This window comes from Apiospora aurea (assembly GCF_038362705.1).
Source record: "Apiospora aurea strain CBS 24483 chromosome Unknown utg000005l_segment0_segment0, whole genome shotgun sequence".
NCBI lineage: Eukaryota > Fungi > Ascomycota > Sordariomycetes > Amphisphaeriales > Apiosporaceae > Apiospora > Apiospora aurea.
The window spans coordinates 974,155-998,540 of record NW_027117392.1 but is presented as its reverse complement, the minus strand read 5'-3'; the positions used below and the strand labels follow the sequence as shown (position 1 = coordinate 998,540).

General features: G+C 45.3%; 8 protein-coding genes across 8 annotated transcripts; 2 read left to right on the top strand and 6 right to left on the bottom strand.

Annotated features, from left to right (window-relative positions):
• Window positions 1–304: 304 nt before the first annotated feature.
• On the bottom strand, window positions 305–735 carry PG986_006889 (uncharacterized protein; the record flags this gene model as incomplete). The annotated part of the gene is made up of 4 exons (XM_066843111.1): window positions 305–483; window positions 548–560; window positions 617–664; window positions 733–735. 4 exons carry the CDS (start codon window positions 733–735, stop codon window positions 305–307), a joined length of 243 nt encoding a protein of 80 aa, XP_066699223.1.
• A 1,329-nt stretch (window positions 736–2,064) lies between these two features.
• On the top strand, window positions 2,065–2,518 carry PG986_006888 (uncharacterized protein; the record flags this gene model as incomplete). The annotated part of the gene is made up of 2 exons (XM_066843110.1): window positions 2,065–2,307; window positions 2,453–2,518. 2 exons carry the CDS (start codon window positions 2,065–2,067, stop codon window positions 2,516–2,518), a joined length of 309 nt encoding a protein of 102 aa, XP_066699222.1.
• Window positions 2,519–3,752: 1,234 nt separating this feature from the next.
• PG986_006887 (uncharacterized protein) lies at window positions 3,753–6,526 on the bottom strand (the record flags this gene model as incomplete). Its single annotated transcript, XM_066843109.1, has 2 exons — window positions 3,753–6,343; window positions 6,439–6,526. The coding sequence occupies 2 exons, from the start codon at window positions 6,524–6,526 to the stop codon at window positions 3,753–3,755; spliced, it is 2,679 nt and encodes an 892-aa protein (XP_066699221.1).
• An 8,318-nt stretch (window positions 6,527–14,844) lies between these two features.
• Window positions 14,845–16,799, top strand: PG986_006886 (uncharacterized protein; the record flags this gene model as incomplete). The annotated part of the gene is made up of 8 exons (XM_066843108.1): window positions 14,845–14,969; window positions 15,075–15,129; window positions 15,217–15,322; window positions 15,393–15,483; window positions 15,535–15,612; window positions 15,674–16,095; window positions 16,151–16,368; window positions 16,458–16,799. 8 exons carry the CDS (start codon window positions 14,845–14,847, stop codon window positions 16,797–16,799), a joined length of 1,437 nt encoding a protein of 478 aa, XP_066699220.1.
• An 899-nt stretch (window positions 16,800–17,698) lies between these two features.
• On the bottom strand, window positions 17,699–18,808 carry PG986_006885 (uncharacterized protein; the record flags this gene model as incomplete). The annotated part of the gene is made up of 1 exon (XM_066843107.1): window positions 17,699–18,808. The coding sequence occupies one exon, from the start codon at window positions 18,806–18,808 to the stop codon at window positions 17,699–17,701; it is 1,110 nt and encodes a 369-aa protein (XP_066699219.1).
• Window positions 18,809–19,932: 1,124 nt separating this feature from the next.
• Window positions 19,933–20,190, bottom strand: PG986_006884 (uncharacterized protein; the record flags this gene model as incomplete). The annotated part of the gene is made up of 1 exon (XM_066843106.1): window positions 19,933–20,190. One exon carries the CDS (start codon window positions 20,188–20,190, stop codon window positions 19,933–19,935), a length of 258 nt encoding a protein of 85 aa, XP_066699218.1.
• A 701-nt stretch (window positions 20,191–20,891) lies between these two features.
• Window positions 20,892–21,565, bottom strand: PG986_006883 (uncharacterized protein; the record flags this gene model as incomplete). Its single annotated transcript, XM_066843105.1, has 2 exons — window positions 20,892–21,227; window positions 21,344–21,565. The coding sequence occupies 2 exons, from the start codon at window positions 21,563–21,565 to the stop codon at window positions 20,892–20,894; spliced, it is 558 nt and encodes a 185-aa protein (XP_066699217.1).
• Window positions 21,566–22,193: 628 nt separating this feature from the next.
• On the bottom strand, window positions 22,194–23,483 carry PG986_006882 (Tyrosinase-like protein orsC; the record flags this gene model as incomplete). The annotated part of the gene is made up of 3 exons (XM_066843104.1): window positions 22,194–22,907; window positions 22,967–23,216; window positions 23,281–23,483. 3 exons carry the CDS (start codon window positions 23,481–23,483, stop codon window positions 22,194–22,196), a joined length of 1,167 nt encoding a protein of 388 aa, XP_066699216.1.
• Window positions 23,484–24,386: the final 903 nt, after the last annotated feature.

The window sequence follows — 24,386 nt, the reverse complement described above, 5'->3', positions numbered from 1 at the left end:
TGTCATCGGCCTTCTTATTAGAGTCGCGGGATAAGCCCAAATTTCTTTCAATGCTTGTCCAGGTCCTACGGGATCTCTTGCGCGCTACTGAACGCCTAGAAAGAGCTATCGCTCTCCATTAAGTCACCTGTGTATTCATTGCGGGCTGACTATCAGAAGGAGCGTGACACATTCCAAACCCGTAAATATTTTGCTTTGAAGTGAGCGGTAGTCGAATCCAGACACCTCACTAGGTGCCCTTGGTGCCCTTATGTATAACTATATATGATTCTATGATCTAGCTGCTGTGGGGTTCTGACGTGATTTATTTCGTCGTCTCTTCGCGCCTTTGCTTCATCTTGAGCCTTAGCAAGTCCGCCTTGGGGCAGCTGGCGCTTGTGGCATTGTCCCCCTTGTTCTTGTATAGAGCATCACAGCACTCATACAACGAATCCACCAGGCCCTGGCACTTTGACTCGTTGTAGTTGTTCTTGGTCAAGCAACCTATAGGGGGTCAGATACGGGCTACAGCGGACAGTCTGTGTACTTGGGCGAAACAGGAACATACTTTGGATAGCACACTAGACGTCCGTCAGTAACAAGCGGGCCGACAAAGGTCATTGAATGGCAAACTTACTGCCCTAGGATGGCAAGGAGGGCTTGCCTTCAGGTCATCTTCCACCCCCTGTGTTGGATATCCTATCAGTAAGGTAGGTACACAATGGCCAGTTGACTTCTTGTGTGATAGCTCACCATTATCCTGCCTCTTCAATGTCGTAAAGAATAGTGTCACAATGCAGTCGATGGTCTGATATTGGTCGCGTGGGAGGAAATACTGAAAAGAAGAAACCAGTCCGAGTGATGAATATATTGGTTGGTAACAGCTAAAGAGAAGAAGCTGGTCTGTTGAAAGGTGCATCCTTTGGGATGATGTAATGGGGTTTCCCCAACGCTATCATTTTCACTGTAACTTGGTCACGAGCTTGAGAGAGACTCGACGTCCTTGCAAATTGATATGCTGTACTCCGAGCCTTCGTTCCTGAGATTTGATGCTGCCAATGCACAGATCGCACAGCTAAAGGTGTTAGAGACGCAAAACGCATTTGTATTTGCCTTATTTTTGCATTAGGCATGTATTGAAGGCTGCCTTCCAGTTTGGCCGCAAGCATCATTTGGTTGGAACATTGAATCGATGGCCTAAAGGTACTACTACCTTTTTTAAGATACCCCAGCTGGAGCCTAGGCTTCGACACACCACTACCACCTGCACAAAGATCATTGTCTCCCCCGACTCCTAACTTGCGACACTTGCATACCAGCATTCCTGTTGATCAATTGGCGATACTACTTGGATTAATCTACTTCCTACTCGTAGTATTTGCAAAAATAAAAAATAACAGAAATCAAGAATCCAGCCTCTCCGTCTTTTTACTATTCACAAAAACACCTCACCTCAGGTAAGCAGCCTTCTCAATACTGCTTGTTGCCTCGCCTCTTAGTGAGAGTGGAGGGCACGCAATCAATCACCCCACCATCCATCCATCATCCACCATTTGCCTGCCTACCGCCTCCCAGCCTGCCAGCCTTTGTGGAAGGTACAGTGTACTGTTAAGTCCGTCCCTTTCGCGCTTTCCCATTGCCTCACGACCGCAACTTCACGTCCAATCATCCCACCTCGCCCACCAGCTGTGATTTTTCTTCACGCGCTCCCCAGGCTTTCCAATAACTTCTCTTCCTTCTTACCAACCCGGCGACTAGCTCAGTTTCCACCTCGTTTCCTTACCGTCTGCCACATACAAGAGCAGACTCCTTGCGCTACTCTACATCTCGTCGCGCATGTAGGTCTCGCTCCACCCCACTCCTCCCATGATAACCTCAATACACCCATGGTTCATAAACCACCACACCATCCATCTCAATTTCTGCGTTCGAACTTGAGCTAATCTTCGGGCATCCTTGCCCCCAAATCAACAGCAGCCACCCACAAGTCGTCCTCGTTCCAACTCAACGTGTGACGTACGCAAAATACTCAACATTGAGGAATAGTCGGAAATCACATCCAGACCACCACCTTCTTCCTTCACGATGTCCGACCAAAATGACAACGGCAGCCCCGCGGGCGAGAGGCCTGATGCCAATGCCGGAGGAGCTGAGCACCTGAACATCAAGGTCACTGACAACAACAATGAGGTCTTCTTCAAGATTAAGCGCAGCACCAAGCTCGAGAAGCTGATGAACGCTTTCTGCGAGCGACAAGGCAAGAACATGGCTTCTGTCCGCTTCCTCTTCGAGGGGCAGCGTGTTCAGCCTACCGACACGCCCGATACGGTATGCTTCTTTCCTCCCCTTCACGCCCTGCAGCCCTGCAACCCTGCAGGTATAAGCGCATTTGATGCGCCAGGCAGCTCACTTTTTCGCCACTCGCAAGCGTTTCTACGTGTTGGATATGTGCTGACTGCCTAACTTGTCACAGCTCGAGATGCAAGACAGCGACACCCTCGAGGTGCATCAGGAGCAAGTCGGCGGCACCTGTTGCTGATTCATCAACCTGAGTTCGATCAACGAAAGACCACCTCACGACTTTAACAGCGGATAGTTCTCGAAGAACCGACACTGCCATTGCAGTTGGATTTGGGAGTCTATGTCGTTTAGGGAGTCAAACGGAGTCATGGAATTTGCCACTTCCGCAAAAAGGGAAGATTTAGCAGGTCACACCAAGGGCGGAGGGAAGATGCTTCGCAAACACGATTTCGGTTTGCATTGGGGGTTACCGGTGGGGAATCTTGTCTTCAGGGTGTTTAATGATTTTGCCTCCCGAATATCCAGTTACATGAATTGACGAAGCCTGGATGTTTCTATCCTCTTGCCTCCCATGGGGCCAAATCGCAGACCTGTAAGCACCTTCTCGTCTCTCTGAACCGAACTGTTGCGGTTGTGTCGTGTTTGTGCTGTTTCGTGAGAGTGGGCAATCTGTGGAATGACATGTTGTCCTGCTTTTCATACCGCTCTTCCCACTAGTAATCTCTAAGATATGGAGAGAGAAAAAAACACCGAGTGGCGTCCTTGTTCTACAGGCGCGAGATTTGGGAACTATAGTAACACCATGTTGACTAACGCGTGCGCGTTTCGGCTGCGGCCCAGTTCACTTCACGAGCAAGTCAAGACGAAGAGGAATATATCTTTCAGAAGCATCAGACCCTCCATCAAGGCATGTATTACTACTACTGCTACTACTACAACGATCTGAAGACTCGTAGGACCTGGAACAGTGATGGAAAATGCAAATGCCAATCTCGCGCGCGATGCAAATACTTGAAGTCAAGATACACCCCTTAAACCCAACCCAACCGACCAAAACGTGAACTCCTTCCTGGAAACAAAACCAAGCAAATCAGTCTGTTATATGGCTAGCACGTGCCCATACACCGACCAAGGCTCATGTAGATGATGAAGACGGACAGGCCTGATTTGCGAAAACAAAAACACGCTCGCGCAAATGCAAAAAGTTGACGACTTCGTCGGTTTAATCGTTTCTTCATTCCACGTACTCCTTCGTAGGTAAGTCAGAGAAGAGAGTCTGGACAAAGTCTCGCTGGCTTTCCTACAAGGGAGATGCTCTCATTGTGCTCACTTGAGGCTTCTACTTTCCCTCCTCCCTCTTTTCTACTGCCCTCGGGCATCAGGACATTCTCGGCGTAGCATAATCCTCAAGTCCACTGTATTGAACCAAATCAATTACGGTGGTCCTGTCTATACTAGCTCCCTCCCTCTCCTCAGGCCTTCAGCTCCCGCATACGGCAAGTCTTGCACAGAATGCGGTCGCCGGCCGGGAAGATCTGGCCATCCGCGAAGCCGCCTCCGCAAGTGCCACAGCGGAAGCACTCATCATGCCACTCGCCGCCGAGGGCCTGTACATACTGGCCAATGACCGCGACCTTGCAGCGCTTGCACTTGGGGGCGCGACGCTCGGTGCGCTTGGTCTGACAGTTGATGCACCAGGCGTAGCCGTCCTTTTCGATGTGGGTCATGCCGTGCTCGAATGGGTCGCCGCACTCGGCGCAGAAAAAGTGGCCGTAGTGCCAGTGGGCACCCAGGGCCACGATGTGCTCGCCCAAGATGGGTGTCTTGCAGTGTTTGCAGCGCGGCGCGAACAGCTCGTGCCAGTCCAAGTGGCAGTAGAAGCGCAGGCGATCGTCACCGTCCTCTGCCATGGTCTGGCCAGGCTCCTCGGGCAGCACCTCGCCGGCCGCGCGACGCGCAATGCGGTCTAGTCGGGCGTCGCGAAACTCATCGGGCTCGGGCGAGATCTCGAGGGCTTCCAGTCCGGTGCCGCAGGCATAGCAGGAGAAACACTGCGGGTGGAAGCGCTCTCTTCCGCCATGTAGCGCTACGAAGCGGCCCTCGATGGGGAACCTGCATTCGTGGCAGACTGCTGTTGCCCGGTTCGAGACAGATCCGGGCGCTGGTGACCAGTGGCTACGTCCAGCATTGCGAATCTTTGATGGTGTAGGCAAGGGTCTCGCTGAAGGCCTGGAGTTGGAACCCGCAGACGGCTTGTTATCGTCAGGCGTTACGATGATCGGCACACTAGGAGTGCGGTCATCCTCAGTAGATACGTTGATCGTTGGCAGGGTCGGACTGTCGTCTGGAGTGACAATTATGGGCATATTGACTGGGGGTGACGCGCGGGACTCTGGACCACCTATCGAAATACTTGGGATGGAGGGGTAGCTAGAAGTTGACGGTCGGGATGTGGACGAAGGTGTTGACGCGGATACAGCAGGCGGCGTAAACGAGTGAGAAGGGACGGGCGGCAAGGGGGAGGCTTTTTGCTGGCTTTTTTGTGGCTCGGGTTGGTAGTCTTTCTGACTTTCGCCTTGGCCTGGCTCTGGTAGGCTCCCGACAGTGAAGCGTCTGGGCTCTTTGCGCTCTGGTTTGTGATCAGCAGCCGCCTCCTCGGGGGCCTTCCAGTTGCTATCAAAGCTTACGATGGGGCGTCCAGGCCTGTCACTGACAGCGGACGGTGTGGGCAATTTTGCGCTCCGGTCTCCAAGCTTGAAGCTGGTGGCCTGACGTATATCATCACTGCGGATTTCCACGCCATTCTTCTTGGGTATTTTGTCGCTCTCGCGTGGGCCCGCGGGCTTCTGTGTGTTTACGGTGTAGTTGGGGTTGCGGGTTTGGGTTGGCGGATTTCGGTAGATTTCCACCTTCTGGAGAGACTTGGTAGGGGATGCATTGACAGGGGAGGAGCTCGTGGCGTCAGAATCGGGAGAAGTAGACCCGGAGCCGGTATGAACCTTGTTGAGGGGGTTACGCAAGGCCAGTCTGAGCGGCAAGGTGCCCCTCGAGGCTCTGTCGGGTTGCTGGGTGCTGGGTGGTGCCGCTTTGGGCGTATTCCCTCTAGTCGAATCTCCCTCGGGCTCCTCCCAGATCTGATCGCCGGAGAAGGGCTTCTCAATCTCCCCGGTGATGTTGCGCTTCATGCTGCTGCGTCGCCGACCTCCAGACGGGGTACGTTTGCCGCTGCCCATGTTGCCATACGACTTCTGCTTGGTTGATTCGTCAGAGGTTCTTCGCCGACCCTCCATACTAGGACGAGAGCTTTCTAGCGAGGATCTTCCATCGCTGCCTGACGAACTGCCCGAGCCGGAACCCGAGCCCGAGCCCGAGCGCGATCCGTCGCGCGCAAGCCCCGAAGGCCTAATATCACTTCCATAGCGTCCGATGCTGGCGGTGCGGGCATGGGCGTAGCTGTCCTTTCGCATGTGTGGCTTGTAGTGATATGGCGTTCCAGGCTCGGGAGGCTTTACACCGTGCTGGTGCTGCCAGACGAGCTCCGCGGCTTCATCAAGTGCAGCATTGTAGAGTCGTGCTTCAGCTTCATCAACGGGCGAGCTGTTGCCAGACCCCTGTTCTGATTGTTGTGGGCTTCCTGATCGACCTCGTTGTTGGAGATCCATGTCTTCCATAGCAGTACGCAGTGAAAACGCCTCTTCTTTCTCCATCCAGCGGCTTCCTCGTTCAATATAAGTTGCGCTGGGCACCACCTCGTTGGGCTTCAGTGGCGTGGCTGCTGATGGCTTTTCCGGATAGTAGTCGCGGCCGCCAGTAGTGGTGGAGTATCGAGAACTGACGCTCGGAGCAATGCTGGGACGAGAACTCCTGTCCTTGGCAGCAATTGACGGTGCTGCTTGAGGGACGGTGGTGGCAGATGCTTCCGAGTAGACTGTTGAGGTAGGGCGACGACCTGTCGAAAAACGATCCGATTCCCGGCGAGAGCTGATGGCTGGTGCCGTCGACTGTGGTGAGGTTGTCCCGGGGCGGTTGACGCGGTTCTCTCGCAGACTCGCAAGGTATGCCGCTGTTCGTACAGAGTGAGGGAGCATGTTAGCAATGCCTCCAAGAGTTGCTCAGCTGGTGGAGGCTGTCGCGAAGAAGCAAGAAGCAAGCACGTACCAAATTGCTTGCTGTCCATATAGGCGGGAGACGGGTTGGGTGGCGAGGCCTTGCCCGAGCCCTCCTTAGACTTGCCTCGGAGGAGCATACTGGCGGAATCTTAGGTTGGCCGTTCACCAGTAGTACAGTTGAAAGAAAAAAAAACCAATTTAGTAAAACACGTGTGGTTGAGGAAGGCACAAACAAGTAAGATGAGGTTGACTGGTGATCAAACAAGTCGACGATGGATGGACGATCTAAGCATGCATTCTAACTTTTAATGTGTTGGCAACGGGGAGATGCACGAGGTGTTTACTGGCAAACCACTCGAAGTGGTTGCCAGGGAGCGGGAGTGCGTGAAGGGAGTCAAAGGGGTCAGCCAGGGTTTGGTAGCAATGCATAAACGGTGATGATATGGTCGTGTTGTTATCGCGGAGGGTCGAGAATATCGATAGTATGAGTGAGTGAGTGCTGTATGTTGAGTTATGCTATTTATTATTATGAACCGGGTCCCGTCGCAATAGGTAGGGAGGGGGGGCATGGTGTATGTGTGGATGGTTGCCGGTGCGTGCAAAAGTGCACATGAAGGCGAGTAACAGTCATCGATCCATGCCCTTAAGCGAATGAATCCATCATAATGCCCAATAGTTGCAAGTAGAGGCTAGCCAGGGGCCCCTCCTCTTGAGTCTTTCCCTCTTTCCCTCCTGCCCCATGTTACTTTTCCCTTGTCTCCAGAAAAAAGAACGGCGAACGTTGCCTAGGGCGACCAATGTGCTGTCCCTTTTTCTTGGCGGCGGCTGGGGGTTGGCTAACCTCAGGAACCCGCGCTCTGGATGCACTGGACCGCTGGAGCTGAACATGCACGCATGCCCAGTCCAGTCGAATCAATCGAAGGTGCACCGGTGCACCTCCTGCCTGAACTCCTACCTGCCTGAGCTCCTGCCTCTAGTTCGAAACGCGGCTTAGTTCAAAGTTTAGTGGTGTTATTAATGTAATTATAGTATATACCCTTATAATTATAAGTAACTTTAGTTTATATTTTATATATAATTATTATTATATAAGTATTTAAAGATTAAAATATAATTATAATATAATTTACTATTACACGATATATATTACTTAACGATATACTTTTTTCACTTTTTAACCTTTTTATATAAATTAATTAAAACTACTCGCTATTTAATTCATTACTTAATTTTATCTCTTTTTCGTATATTTATATATTATAACCTATCTTCCCGTAAATACTATAACGTTTTTTACTAATCGCCTTTTATTTTAATAAACCCTTAGTTTCGCCTTTATTAATCGCTAAATACTTCCCTTTTATTTTTTTATTTTATAGCTCTTAAAATTTTTAAATAGTAAAGACTCTTTTAAATTAAACTTATAATTTCTTAGCTTTTTAACGTTTAAAAAGGGTTAAATTAACCGTTTATAAAGTATAGATTTTTACGCGTATAAAAATTATTAAATACGTTATCGCGTTTATACCCTTCGTTATTTAATTTATAATATTTAAAATTAACGTTAAAGAGCTTTCTTAATAAGTAAAAACCTTACTTTTAATAAAAGTAGAATATCGAGTCGTTTATTAAGGGTTAAACGGCGTTTAAAGGTTATAAGTACCGGCCGTCCTTAAGTATAACGAGCTAAGTATAAACGTTTAAAGACGTATATTTAGCTTATTAATTACTTCGTTTAAATAATACGGTATTAAACTAGTTATTTTAAATTTAAATTTAATATTATTTTCCGTGAAAATAATAAAATACGCTGCCTTAAAAGCGATAAAAAAACTTTAGCTTTATAATATAATTTATCGACGCCTTAATAAATAACTCGATTTTTTTCGAATATACTCGCTTTAACGACGAATAAAGTACTATATTTAGAGGTTAAAATAAATAAGAGAAATAAGGAGGTATATTAAGCGTAATAATATTATTATTTTTATAATATTCTTTAAATTCGGCCGAAATATAGCTTTTATAATCGTTTAAAATTAAAAGGCGATAAGGGCCCTTTACCCGTAATTTAATATATTTATCGAAGTGTTAAATTTAATTTAAGCCCGTTTTATTATTAGTTTAACCGTTAAAAGTCGGCTTAATTATTTAATCGCTCGGTAAGTTATATTCGATAGTTTAATTCGCGAGGTAATATTAATTTTAAACGATTAAAAACGGCGGGATATATTAGCCCTAGGAATTAATATATTTAATAACCGTTAATTATTCTCGATTATTAAGCTAAACCGACTTCGCCTTTTTACGCCGGTCGGTATATATTATAACGAAGGTTAACCCGATTATATTTATTATAAAGCTAATCTTATCGAAATTCTATATATTTTCGTCGAGGATACCGTATTTAGCTTTAATATTCGCGATTAGTTTAAACTAGCCGGAAATAACACCTATATTTTTATAAAAGGCCTTTTAATAATTATATTAACGGTTTATTTAAGTTTTAAAATCCGGGTTATAATTAATAAAGCGCTTAACTTAATACTTATTAACGCGGTCGCCGCCGCGCGACTTTAAAAAGAGATTAGTTATATCTCTTATAATATTAAAATTAAGAGGTAACCCTTAAATATTTAAATTAATTATATAATTACGAAATACCTCTTTTTAATTATATTTAATTTATATCGTAGGTATCGAATTTCGTATCGTAAAGTTCGGCCGTTAATTTAATTACGTAACGTTTCGTATAAAACGTTATATATAACGGTAATACGTTTTTAATTAATTTAATTTCGGCCTTTACGTATCGCTTAAATCGTTAAAACGATTCGATTTTCTTAGGATAAAATCGGTATAATATTAATAGAGTTATTACGTATTAAAGTTTAATAAAAAAGGTAAATAAAAATATTAAGCCTCTTAATAATACGGCTCACTTAATAATAAACCACGTTATATAAATTATTAATTTATTATTAAAAAATTTATTTTTAATCTTTAATTTAAGTAAATAACTTTTCTTTTTTTTAATTAAAATTTAAGCGAACTTAATTTTTTAATAATAAATTTAATAAGAAAATATAACGTAGTTTACCACTACGCGACGTATATTACTTAGCGACGCACTTTAATTTAATTCTAATATAATTAAACTTTAACGCGTAATACTTTTATAATAATAATGCTTAATTAATCTTAAAAAGATCGAATAATTTTAATAATTTAAGCGACACGAAACGGATCGAATTAAATAAGTTAAAGAGTAATAGTAAAAGCTTATAATATACCCGAATTAATTTTACGCTATTAAATTTACGACCGAACTTTAAAACGCGAAATCTAATCGAAACGACGTAAAATAAATCTAATTAAAAAGAAATACTTCGTAAATATATAATTAATTTAAATATTTAAGGGATACTTCCTGATCTCGTTAATATAGAAAATATAGCTAATCTCTTTACCGCGTCGCGCGACGGCGACCGCGTTAGTAAATACTAAGTTAGGCGTTTTATTAACCGTAACCCGGATTTAAAGACTAAAATAAATTATCGGTACGATTATTAAAAGGCTTTTTATAAAGATTTTAAAGTTATTTTTATTTAGTTTACACTAGTTATAAATATAAAGGCGAAATACGGGATCGTTAACGAAGATATTTAGAATTTCAACGAAACCGGCTTTATAATAAGTATAATCGGGTTAATACTCGTCGTAATACGCGTTAAGCGGCGTAAAAAGGCGAAATCTATTTAATTTAATAATCGAAAATAAGTAACGGCGATTAAATATATTAATTCGTAAGGCTAATATATTCCGCCGTTTTTAATCGTTTAAAACTAATATTACCTCGTAAACTAATCCCGCGAAACCGATTTACCGGGCGATTAAATAATTAAACCGACTTTTAATAATTAAACTAATAACGAGATAAGCCTAAACTAAATTAAATACTTCGATAAATATACTAAATCGTAAACGAAAAATCGCTACCGCCTCTTAATTCTTAATAATTATAAAAACTATATTTCGGCCGAATTTAAAGTATACTACCAAGATAACGATATTATTATTATTAATATACCTCCCTATTTATCGCACTTACTTTAACTTCTCGATATAATACTTTATTCGCTTTTAAAACGTACTTATTCGAAAAAAATTAAGCTATTTATTAAAGTTTCTATAAACTATATTATTAAATTCGAGTTCTTTATCACTTTTAAAGCCGCGTATTTTATTATTTTTATAGAAGTTAATATTAAATCTAGATTTAACGCATTTAATTTAATACCTTATAACCTTAACGAAGTAATTAATAAACTAAATATACGTCTCCGAACGCCTACACTTAACCCATCTCGTCTAAGGACGGCTAATACCTACGACCCTTAAACGCCGTCCAACCCCTAATAAACAATTAAATATTTTATTTATATTAAAAAAGGGTATTTACCTATTAAGGAAGCTCTTTAACGCCGATTTTAAATATAATAAACCAAATAGCGAAAAATATAATTAAAATAGCTTATAAAATAACCTTTATACGCGATAGGATATATATATTAAAGGAAACTAATTTAGTATTTTTTAAGCGCCGGAGAGCTAAAAAATCGCGAGTTTAACTTAAAAGAGCCTTTATTATTAAGGAATATTAGTAGCTACAAAACGAAAAGGCAAAAGGGAAGCGTTCAACGCCCGATAAAAGTGAAAATAAGGATTCGTCGAAACGGAGGGCGACCGGTGAAAGGCGCTGTGGTGTTTACGGTAAAACAGGTCACAATGCGCGAATATATAAAAAGGATATAAAATTAAGCGAGGAATCGAATAGCGAGTAGTTTTAATTGATTTTAAGCGTTATAATTAAATTAATTTATATAAAAAGATTAAGAAGTGAAAAAGGTGCGTCGCTAAGTAATATACGTCGCGTAGTAGTAAACCACGTTATAAACTTTTAACTTTTATTAATAATATTAAAACCTTTTAATTTAATATTTATAATTATAACTTTTTAAAAACTATATATAATATAGTTTACTACTACGCGACGTATATTATTTAGTAACGCACCTTAATTTAATTCTAATATAATTAAACTTTAATATATAATACCTTTATAATTATAATGCTTAATTAATCTTAAAAAGATCGAATAGTTTTAATAATTTAAGCGATATAAAACGAACTAAATTAAATAAATTAAAGAGTAATAATAAAAGTTTATAATATACCCGAATTAATTTTACGTTATTAAATTTATAGCCGAATTTTAAAACGCGAAACCCGACCGAAACGACGTAAAATAAATTTAATTAAAAAAGAGGTACTTTATAAGTATATAATTAATCTAAATATTTAAAGGATACCTCCTAATTTCGCTAATATAAAAGATATAACTAATCTTTTTACCGCGTCGCGCGGCGGCGATCGCGTCGGTAAATATTAAATTAAGCGTTTTATTAATTATAACCCGGATTTAAAGATTAAAATAAATCGTTAATACGATTACTAAAAAGCTTTTTATAAGGATTTTAAAATTATTTCTATTTAATTTATATTAATCGCGAATATAAAAGCGAAATGCGGGATTATTAACGAAAATATTTAAAATTTCAATAAAACTAGCTTTATAATAAATATAATTAGGTTAATATTTATTATAATACGCGCCGAGCGGCGTAAAAAAGCGAAGTCGGTTTAGTTTAGTAATCGGGAATAAGCAATAACGATTAAATATATTAATTTATAAAGTTAATATATTTCGCCGTTTTTAATTATTTAAAATTAATATTACCTCGCGAATTAATCCCGCGAAACCGATTTATCGAGCGATTAAATAATTAAATTAACTTTTAATAGCTAAATTAATAACGAAATAAACCTAGACTAAATTAAACACTTTAATAAATATATTAAATCGTAAACGAAGGGTCGCTACCGCCTTTTAATTCTTAATAACTACGAGAGTTATATTTTAACCGAATTTAAAGTATATTACTAAAATAACGATATTATTATTATTAATATACCTCCCTATTTATCGTATTTACTTTAATCTCTCGATATAACACTTTATTCGCTTTTAAAGCGTACTTATTTAAAAGAAGTCGAGTTATTTATTAAGGTTTCTATAAACTATATTATTAAGCTCGAGTTCTTTATTACTTTTAAAGCCGTGTTTTTTATTATTTCTACGGAAACTAATATTAAATTTAAATTTAACGTATTTAATTTAATACCTTATAACCTTAATAAAGTAATTAATAAGCTAAATATACGTCTCCAAACGTTTACACTTAACCTATTCTATTTAAAGACAGCTAGTACTTATAACCTTTAATAAATAATTAAATACTCTATTTATATTAAAAAGAGGGTATTTATCTATTAAGGAAACTCTTTAACGCTAATTTTAAATATAGTAAATTAAATAACGAAGGATATAATGAAAATAGCTTATAAAATAACCTTTATATATAATAAAATATATATATTAAAGGAGGTTAATTTAATATTTTCTAAGCGCTAGAAAGCTAAAAAGTCGCGAGTTTAATTTAAAAAAGCCTTTATTATTAAGGAATTTTAATAATTATAGGATAAAAAGGTAAAAGGGAAGCGTTTAGCGCCCGATAAAAATAAAAATAAAGGTTTATTAAAGCGGAGGGCGACTAGTAAAAGATATTATAATATTTACAGCGAGATAAATCACAATACGTGAATATATAAAAAAGATATAAAATTAAGCGAGGAATCGGATAGCGAGTAATTTTAATTAATTTTAAGCGTTATAATTAAATTAATTTATATAAAAGGGTTAAGAAATAGAAAAAGTATATTATTAAATAATATACGTCGTATAATAATAAACTATATTATATAGTTTTTATTATATAAATAGTTTTTACTACTTATAATTATAAGGGTATTTATTATACACTATATTATCGCCTTAATAATTAAGGTTTTTTAATTAACTTTATTTTATAACTAATAATATTTCACTGTACCATCGAATTGTTTACTTAAACCTTTTCTAATAAGTGTTCTGCCGTTTTATTTCCTTTCCTTTCTATAACAGGAGCTATTAAGCTTTAAAAAAGTTACTGATAAGTAGGTAGGTGGAATGCGTCATATGGCAGGCAGCTATTTTCTTTTAAAGATGCACCATCCAAAGTCAATCAATTCTACCGGCTTCTTACTTCTATGGCTCGTGCTTTCTCTGTTAATCGGTCAGTCTGTCCAGGACTCCAGGCAAGCAAGCAAGCAAGCAAGCTAGCAAATATGCGAATAACCAAACCAAGGTATAAAACGACGGGCACGTTCTGTGATTGAGAGGATAGTGCATCGTGCCATACCAGTACGCAATTGCTCAAAGGCTTTACCTTTTCTACTTCTCCTCCGCCAGCATCCTCCCCGGCGGTGTCTGGCTTGGAGGGTGTATTGATTCACGAACTCCACCTTGGAATTCACAGAGCGGTCAAACAGCGCTACCAGCCACCTGAACCAGACTTGCTGTTAAATTGCTCACGATCGACCCAAGGATAAGGTAGGGAACAACACGACGACTTTCCCCATCCAGTCTGATGTTGTGCTGCCCGACTGATGTCCAGATATAACAACGGCTGTCGCCTCCCCTTTATATATTCCAAGTTCAAAGGCCGCTGTCGTGACAATCTGCTGTTACCTCTCCAAGAACAGGGCGCAAGCACCCAGCAAAATAGATGAGATACCGCTAATCGAACAGCGCTTGCAGGACCCCGAAGTTAACACCGAGTCAGTCCTCGACCGTCTAACCATGTCACTACGTCCGTAGTAGGTTATTTTGGCCGTTCCAGCTGCAGCCTTGCAGCAGCAAATCCACAATCTCGGCCGCTATCGTGCTTCCAGGGTCGGCTTCCTAGGCTTGGCCTTGACAGATGTTCATGAGTGCTTGCTGGAAGAGGCAACCATAGCCCTTGCTTGTGCCTTGCTTATCTTGCCCCTCGCATCTCTGATTATGCACAGCATGGCGATCTCATCTTCAGCATCGCCGCGGTATGTGATCCTGCTCCGATTGCTGGCCGATGAGGAAACAGGCCCGGCTTGCGGAGTCCCAACCGCTACAGAAAGTCCCACATATCGCGGCTAGGTGTGCCAGGAGCCCTGGCATGGCAGACAGACATTCGATCCGTCGGCCCTCTTCCGTCGCTTCGAGTACCCACGGAAGGGGGGGCACGCCTTACCTGTTGCCGGATTTATTTCCGATCCACTCAAGCGGCGAGCAAATCCCAACGATTTGTCATGGATTGTAAGTTTTAATATGTAGTCGTGAGCTCCGAAACACAGAATTTTCAATGGCCGTGATGTGGTTCCAGGCTTCTCCAGGTGTTCTTGTTCTTTTCGATATCCTTGCCGCTGGAGGAGTATAGCAGCAACTCAAAGTAAAATGGCGTCTATCCCACCAAGCGAAATGCAGGAGACAACCCGGCCAGAGAAATCAGCCATTGGTTCGGACGGTGCTGCGCTCACCAGTCTGACCTCGCCAGTCCCAGCGGAGGCCGGCAATGAAGAGTTCAAAGAGGGCGGTTATGGCTGGTAAGTTATCGACAGCATCTTCCATGGCCGACGATGTAGTGTACCTGTATGGCTTGAGATGGGACGGCGTGTAGCTGATTTGTATACTGTTCCCCGGCGGTGCAGGATTATAGTCCTGACTGTAGGGATACTAAATATGCATACTTGGGGCTTGAACTCGGTAAGTTGTGTCTGATTGGCGAAGCTCCTCGGCATTAGCCTATACTCTCCGGTTTTGACAGTATACTTGCTTACATGTACTTGGTAGACATATAGCGTGTTCCTTGCGTATTACCTCAACTCTTCAGACCCCAACTTTAGCAATGCAAACCCAATCGTCTATGCATTCATCGGAGGTCTTTCCATTTCGATTGGTAAGTACCCATCTCCATGACATGACAACGTGCAAAACCCATGGGGGGTCTCGTCTGACGGTTCTTCTAGCCCTGCTGTTATCACCTCTCGCAACTGCCCTCGTGGGTTGGAAGCCGATGGGAACGAACAAGACCATCTTCGTCGGTGCTATTCTCGAAACGTAAGGATACTCGACGCATCGTATGTTGGCTATAGCTAATGATATCTCCAGCGCCAGCTACATTGGTGCATCATTCACTACCAAGATATGGCATTTAGTCTTAAGTCAAGGTGTTGCATTCGGGGCAGGGTGAGTGATAATATCCCATGTCGTTTACGAGACAATGAGACATATCTAACCACTCACATAGCATGGGATTGATCTTCACCACGGCCATACCTGTGACCGCTCAGTGGTTCAATGAGCGGCGCTCGTTGGCAAATGCCCTCGCCGCTTCCGGGTCGGGTTTTGGAGGGCTGACGTATTCTTTGGCGGCGAATGCTATGATCGGCAAGATCGGCCTGCCCTGGACTTTCAGGGTCCTGGCCATCGTTTGCTTCGTCGTCAACAGCCTTGGCGCCTTGATCATTCGTGACCGGAACAAGGCTGTTGGCTCTGTCCACGTCGCCCTAAACTTCAAACTGCTGAAGAGGCCGTCGTTCCTCTTGTTTCAGGGCTGGTTGGTCTTCTCCATCATCCCGTACATTGCCTTGATATTCAGCATAGTGGATTATTCCCGTCGCATGGGGTTGACTGCTTCACAAGCATCCCTCGTTGGAGCCATGTTCAACTGTGAGTTCGCCCAAACTTCCTTCTTCGGTTTGTTCGTGAACTAACGATATCGAAGTGGCCCAGGGTATTGGAAGACCTCTCGTTGGTCTGTCCAGTGATATATTTGGCCGCATTAACGCTTGCACATTTGCTACAGGCCTCTGTGGACTATATTGCCTGTTCGTATGGATATTTGCTGCCAAATCGCTAGCTGCCTGCGTAGTATTCGCCCTGCTTTCGGGTATGGTTGCAGGAACTCTGTGGGCGGTAGTTGCGCCGGTCTGTGCTGAGGTCGTAGGTTTGCAGCTGATTCCATCCGGTAAGACCAATACATTCCTATTTGATGGTTCCCTACATTCGAGCACTCAACTAATGGGCACTAGCACTGTCAATATCCTGGCTCGTCCTGGTCCTCCCCCTCCACCTTCGCCGAGGTGATCGCACTGGGGTTGAGGAAACCGGGGCCGAATGGCTACGTCGACGTGCAGATTTTCATTGGCGTCATGTTCATGGGTGCCTGCATGTTCTCCTGGCTCTTGCGGGGGTGGAAAGTGCAAGAGCTGCACAAATCTCACTTGAGCAAGAAAGAGCGCGAAAACGCCGCGCTGAACGATGATATCGTACAAGCCAACCACTCAGATTCAAATGACTCTACAGATCGAGGCTCTGATACCCCGAGTCGTATCGGATTCTTCAGAGCCTTAATCGCATGCGAAAAGGTGTGAGGCTCCGTGGAGAGCATATGTATCTCTTCGGGGATACCCTATTCATAGATTGAAAGAGAAAAGAAAGGCATAGACGTATAGACCTATAGATTTCTCCCGGGTATGGTTATTATCTGGCATGCCCCTATTATTGTGGTGGATATTACGAACAGCCACATCTCGGGACCAGCACGATTCCTCTCTTGTTTGGGGGAAAGCACTTTAAATGGCACATCATAGCTGGTGTGGATATATAACGATTAATGAATGATCTTGGGGGTTAATCCGTCAAGGTCCACGAGCAACTACCTACTAATCTCATCTCCAAATACAAATATCAGTACCCCCAAGACCAGCAAGACTGTCCTTTCCTGTCTCTGCATGCATACCCATGTCCAATTAACCTCTGCCTCTGTTTGACTGCAGCTCGAAACCTCGTGGCTTGGTGAACCCGACGTTTTCAGTCGTTCACACCCGCCAGGAAGTGGTATTCGGCCACTCGAGACTCTTGGTTTCACTAGATACCTTTCATCGTGATGGTAAAACATGCAAGGTAGCCTGCTTTTTGTTAAGATGGAGGCAAGCATGAGTTCAAATGACATAAAAATATCGTTGCGACTGCTTGACTTTAAAATCAAAAAGCGCTTCACGATATCGGAGTACCGGGATAAGCCTAGTGGTGCAGAATTGTTTACTAGAGAACCATATCATTTGCCTAAGTCCTGCCCGATTCTGCAGTCTTGATGTAACATCAAGCTGTGAAAGGTGCACATCGCCCTATCATAGCTCGCAGTATCGTCCGTAGTCGGCGTGAAGAAGAATCCATGGCGTATGTGCTCGTGCTCGTATGCCTGACATAGGCCGTCTAAGCGAGACATCAGTGCAGCCAGAGCGATTATGGATGCAAGTCCGTGATCAATCTACTTAGAGGTCTTCACCCTCTTCGAGCCAGGGCCATTGTCATCTTCGTCGCCGAGAGTAGTATCCCGCATCCGGCGGAATAGGGCTACATCCGTCGGATCATGAGCAGCTTGCGCTTGTGCGGGCCCCTGAGCGCCAGCCGTAGCCATGCGCCGAGCAATGAGCTCCTTCAGCTCGCCGTATAGCTCGTACAGCAACTTGATAGCATCGTCAGACACAGGCACCACCAGGTCGCTCTTAACAGCTGCCTTCTCCTTGGTGTTGCCAGATGTAACTTCGACATATTGGCAGTCGCCCGAGGGGAGAAGGAATGCCAATACGAGCTCACTGGTGCCAGTTTTCTCCTTCATGATGCCGTCAATCTCCACCGTTTTCATATCAATGAAGGGGCCAAATTTATACTTTTTCGGCAGGGCCGTCATTGAGTCATTTTCGTGGGCAGGCTTGTGACGCTTCGGAGCCGCCATCGCACTGTCGGTACCCGCAGCCGTGATATAGCTTTGGATTAGGTCAACTTTGTGCTTGAGCGCTCTTCCATACGCATGCTGTAAGATCTTGACGTTCCTCGAAGTAGGCAGAAGAAGAATAGTTCCTGGGGGTTTTGAGAGAGGCGCGAGACCGTCCTCCTGGTCGACGATGATCGAAGGCATGTTCGGATTTGTGTCGGCAAGTCGATAGAAGTTCTTGCCCTCGGTGAAAACCAGGTTCAAGAGCTTGTTGAGTTCATGGTCACGGTCAATACCGGGTAGGGTGATGGGACCTTGGACGGGACCACTGAGATGCGAGACCTGAGACACCCGCAGAGCATCGTCAACCTGGCCGGCAGCCCTGTAGGTTTCGCTTCGAATAGCCCTCATGGCACGATCGAAGCTTTCTGTAATGGCATTGCTCTGAGAAAAGGCAAGTGTAGCATTGAGAGGGTTGAGAGATTGCTGGCTCGGTGATCCGTCGTTGGTATTGATAGCATGCTGAGCCAGGCTTTTGATTGCAGATATAATATCGCCCAAACGACTCTCAATACTGTCTTCAGCAAGTTCTGATGTTGCCTCCATGCCCTCTGAGGTATTATCGAGTAGCATATCTTGCAACACACTGACCCTGTGCGCCATGGTGGACAACCAAAGAAGCCCAGGTCGTAACAGCAATGGAATGTTGCCAAACAATGCGGCCGATAAATAATACTCCTAACACATGCCTTGTCAGAAAGAAAATATCCGTGTTGTTCACAGTGATGGGAGACTGTCGAGGAGTTCCGATACGTACAAGCATGACGAGGGGGGGAGAACTTACTCTGCATGTAGCAAAACAAGATTGCAACAAGTGCCAAAGGACTGCAGTTTCTTTTCCCTTCACAGAACTTTTGGTAAGGTCAACTCGAGAAAGAAGCAAATGTCGTATTTGTACATCGATCCCTGCCTTGTTGGGTGTCAAATACTGCCGTGATGGGCAAGAAGTGCTATGTGGGTGAAGGCTGGTGGGAGAGCAGGTACACGTGCAAAGATGCAGGCGCCAGAATGTTGATGCTAGGTGCACTTCGAGCAGCTTTTTGTTCCAATGTTGCCCACTATTCAAGTAATGGCATCCAGCTCGGGGAGCAACCACTGCTCAAAGCCTCCATGTAACTGTATTGCTCTTACTTTTGTGTGTGACCCCGCCGATATCTTTCCCTACTTCGCTACCCAGAGGCTGCATTGGTCATTGTTAGCTGAAGCGCGTAGCACAACAAGCAATACAGGTCGCTGCCTACGCGTGTAGAATTCAACTTACCAGCGCGTGCTCTGTCCTAGATGTATTCTGCCCAGAATCGAGAAGCTTGCAATCGGACCTGTCTGCTTTTCGAGTATACCTCTGGAAGATGATGCCACGCCTTGCAGCTGTTATTCACACGGGTGAACAGTGAAGACAAGTGCAATAGGCGCTTCTCTATTGATTCTTTCCTGGCCACTCACTCCTCTCTGCTATGAAAATCTGCGGGGTACAGCACGATTACCTGTTTCGATACGGGCAGGTGCATACAGCACCTCATTGGCGCTCTCCCCGACTGCAACCGTGGCAATTCACCAAAGCAGAAATGAAATATTTCGGGCTCGATTAGGCCGTAATTTGATTTGCCATTAAATTATATACATCAAAGTCTTTGCTGCCGTCGCTGCTACCCCTTTCCTTTGGCTAGGTGTAATCCTGAGCGCTTGGCAGGTTGATGTTCTATGCCAGCCAGCACCCGATTCTCCCCTCAAGCTCCCGACTGATCCCCCACGAATGTCCGCAGCGGCGCATTCTTCTCCTTCTTCTTCTTGAAGAAGCGCCTCAGAAGTAGGTATCCTATCGCCGCGCCGAGTAATACAATGACGAGGACGCATATTGTTGCTATTAGGGCCCCCGAGCCGGTGTGGGAAGATGTGGTAGAGCGGAGGTGGTTTTGGACGGCTGCGGCGGAATGATCTTGGACTCGCCGGAGGAGGCTGTCGTTGGGAGGTATGGCTGTTGCCATGGCGGACGTGTAGGTAAATGTCAAGCTTTGGGGCGAATATGCCCGGCCGAACGAACGCTGGAGCGACGGTTTGTAAGTGTGTATTGATTCAGGTATTCACAGCACAAGACCAGCAGAACAACTCCTGATTATGGTACCAGCAACATTGTTATCATTTTGGGGTTATTCTTGGGTTCCTGCTCATAAATTGGGTCTATTGGACCTCTTTGTTGTCAGAGCCCGACCGCATGCGTTGCCACTGTCTCGAAGGAATCCTTTGTGTCGATCAAAGTCTGGCCATGTCTTGAATCAGGGTGTCGAAAGGTAAACAACTGATGAACCATATAGATTGCCAAAAGATCCACATGGCGAGTACCCTACACGAAAGAGCAGGCCAGAGCAAGTGTTGGCCAGAAGGAATCGTATCCTCCCATAACAAGCGAGCCAGTCGTCTGGCCGACAAATGTATCAAGCTACCACATATATTATTATTTCACAATAAGGCGAGAACACCAAACAAAAGCATATGGAAGAGCAGTTACTCCATTATTCCACTCCTGGGGTGTGGTTTGTCCTATCGACGACGACGAGCAGAGAGCTCAGTTGTCCTAGAGACCATAACGTGGATGAACCAAAGCAGTGTTACAGCTATCCAGCAACCCAAATCGGAGCTCTAATTGATGAGTCTCCCACAACCTTTTCTCGTGTCGTTCGTAGTTCCTCTAGTCGGAACGCTTGCCACCACCTTGGGTCATCAAGTCGGGGTTCGACTGCAGCCAGACCTGCCACCAAGCGCAGCTGCCCTGGAACGAGTCGTCGCTGCAGGGGGCCATGACGCCGTTCTGAACGTTGTTGGTGCAGCCGGTCAGCAAGGAGACATGGTCGGCGAACTCGTCGCTGGGGATGTAGAGCTTGTGTTCGTTGTTGGAGCAGAACTTGGCCACGCAGGCGCCGTAGTAGAAGCCGACGCACTGGTGGGCATTGGTGATGATCCGGTCGGTGGTCCTGGGAAGGTTGGCAGCCAGGGTTGCGCAATCGCTAGAGTAGGCGTCGAGAGTCTGTAAAGCAGTCGCGTTGGTTAGCCCGTGTACATTTTCTTGTTTTCGTGGCCACCGGTTGCGGTTGCGGAAAGACAGCTGCGTGCATGGTAGGAAGGGGAGGAAAGGGAACTTACTCCAAAGCAATTGTATGTGCCGGAATCACCACCGTCATCATTGACCTTGGTGAGGTTGTTAGGAGCCACGACGGGGACGATGGCATGGTCCTCGTTGGCGTTGACCTTGGTGATGTTGTTAGGAGCAACCACGGGGATGATTGCATCAGCGACGGGCATCGAAGAAGCGATGGAGACGCAGAAGCCGAAGAGAACGGCAGCCAGGTAGAGGACGGCCTGCATGGTGGATGATGTTTCACTACGTGCAGTAGGATACCAAGCCAGGGTTGTTGTGTTATTAGGGTTGAGTCGAGAAGCAGAAGTGAAGAGCAAAGTAGCGAAGGTTGTGGATTGTGGACAGTGGGGTGTGTCTGGAGGTCGAGGGAAAGGAAGGATGAATGTGGGAGTTGAGCAGGGTTGAGGCTTGAGGAGAGACCACTGTCTTATCTATAGGCTTCTAGCAATGAGTTGGGATCACCTGGGCCATCATTGCATTCAATGCTGTATTCACCATGGGTCTGTATTCAATTTCACATTCTGTCCATTTCACATTGCACTCACTATCAGGTTGCATTCACGGACAGGAACCCGTGACATTGTCGTTACCCCATTTCACAATTCCTTCAGCTCAGTCTCACAGGCACTCTACATTCACTTAGAGGATGGAGTAAGTTGCGACTACATACTTGGATTGGAAAACAAGCAGGCAGATCCTGGTACTCTGAACTGTGTGTACTTCTAGAGTGAATTGTATGGAGAAACTCTGGAATTAGGGCGGCTGACCTTGGTCAGGAGAACAATCATATTCACATCAAACCGCTCACGACCAGGAACATATAAAGTAGTATAAGCTTGAATTGTATAGTATCCTTCAGAGGTATATATAGCAAAGCGGCTCCCCTCCAAGAGTGTTAAGCAGCTGAGAGATAGGGCGCTCAGGGGCGTTCGACTGGCCCATGTAGATGGGATCCTCCAAGGTCGTGTTTCGGCTGGGTGGTCTGTTGAGTATGGTGATGGTGCCAGCCACGGTGAAGGCTTGGGGCAAGTGCAACGCCTGCCATATCCACCAGATACGGTCAAGCATGGCATGGTGCAACCAGAAAGCTATATCCACGGGCGATGCGTAGAGATCGCCTGCGTCGCCGCCGAGAACGAAGTGGCCCGCCGCGTGCATGCCGAGGAACTTATCTGTGAAGCGTCCCTGCAGTTCGTCTTGGAATGTCTCGATGGTGCTCGCGGCGGGGCCGGTGGTGATGTTAAGCAAGTTGGTGAGCGTGAGCCACTTCCCTGCCGTGTAGGCGCTCAAGTCCCTCTTCAGACAGCGCGGGTTCCACGCGAACGTGCTGGGCACCTTGGTCTCGCCGTCCATGGCCGGAGAGACGGGGCCGAGGTTTACGGTCATGTTCTTGAACGGTCCACTGGTGATGCAACCGCCTCCCTTGCCGGAGGGAAGGAAGATGTTTCCGGCACCGCTCACGCTGCCATTGTGTGCGACGAAGGCACCATCACCGCTCATGCTAGTGTCACTGCCATCGAACACGGGCGACTCGCTGGGGTTGTCTTGGTAAGAAAGCCAGTTCCAGTACTATACGTAATACCGTGTAAGATTTTGCTCCTCGAAATCAGTGGAGGGTCGCGACTCACCGGTTGATAGCCTTCATAATGACATTCTTCCTTCAGCGCCGTCTCATACGACCAAACGAAGTACCGATGCCAGCTCAAGAAGTTGCCAGTGCCGTGAATCGACATGGTCTGGTTGATGTGCTGAGCGACAAAGTCGTCGTATCGGCTCTTCGCACCGGGCACCACATTTGGGTCATACTTTGAGGGCTTGTTCAGGAGGCAGTTCACGGCCTTGGTGTACGCTTTCCTCTCCATCGCTGTCATGACAGCCCTAATGTCAAAGGTCAGTCAGCACGCCATGAATGACTGGGAAGCCATGGTTTGGGTAGACCTACCAGTCCTTGCGAATATGGGCATTGAAGAGGTTGCATGATGAGGACCCCTTTTCGGTGGTGGCCTTCTCCCTCAAGGCTGCAATGGCTTGTTCCTGTAAGCCCTTTACAACGTCTTGCTGGTAAGCGGGGGACGCCGCCGCCGCCGCCGCCGAAATAGCAAGAAGGGCAGTCGAAGCCAACGCAAACATAACATGGAAATGCATATTGGACTAACTGACAGGTCGCGGAACCACCTTGGGGGTATACTTGACGAAAAGTCGAGCGAACGAAGCAAAGGGGCTGAAGTGCCTCTGGGTCGCATGAGGGAAGGGGGTCGGCGGGATGGGAAGACCAAAATGAATCATTATTTATACTTACGTGGGCAGCAGCAAGCAATATGAACGAGGCAGACTGCATTACTAGTGATATATTAGTCCATGTAAGGCAGCAAAAGTAGGCACTGGGCTCTCTTCCAGGTGCCCCGTTCCGGATCCGCACCAATGAACATAGTCGAGGCTTGGTGTTCCTGGGCTACATCAATTTATATGCAGGTGAGATACGGTCTCTGCATGTCGAGGCATTCCGAATCTGGGATACAGACCGGATCTAGATCGAAACTTGATTTCGGGCTCTCTCTGATTGGTGCCATCTATGAGCCAAGAATCGCCAGATTCGCCTATACCTGTGCGGTCTGAACCCGCCATACTAGAGCTTATACAGAGTACTGGGCATTTATACCACGTGCAAAGATTTTCCTCCGCAAGAAAAATGCCTAGGCAGGCTCGCAACAATCAAGAGGGTTCACCATCTTCGCCGAGAGGTTTTGCGAGTTTGCCTATACTGTCTGTGCCTTTGGCCAAGGCATTCGATTTTGGCGGTGGATTTGACTTACCCAAGACCTCGACTCCAACAGGCAGTCGTGAGTTGTTACCACATACAGTTAAGCATAGGACTCATCGTTGGCAATCCATCACCTGGACACCTTGTCGGAAAGGCTCTGGCCTTCTCGGCCCGGGGCGAGGCCTGTAACAGCATTTCCGAATTCTGGGGGAGCAGCGGGTAATGGGAGAAGCCGTGATGGCGCACTTCGTAGCCGTGGCCCTATGACACATTTAATTAATGGTTTT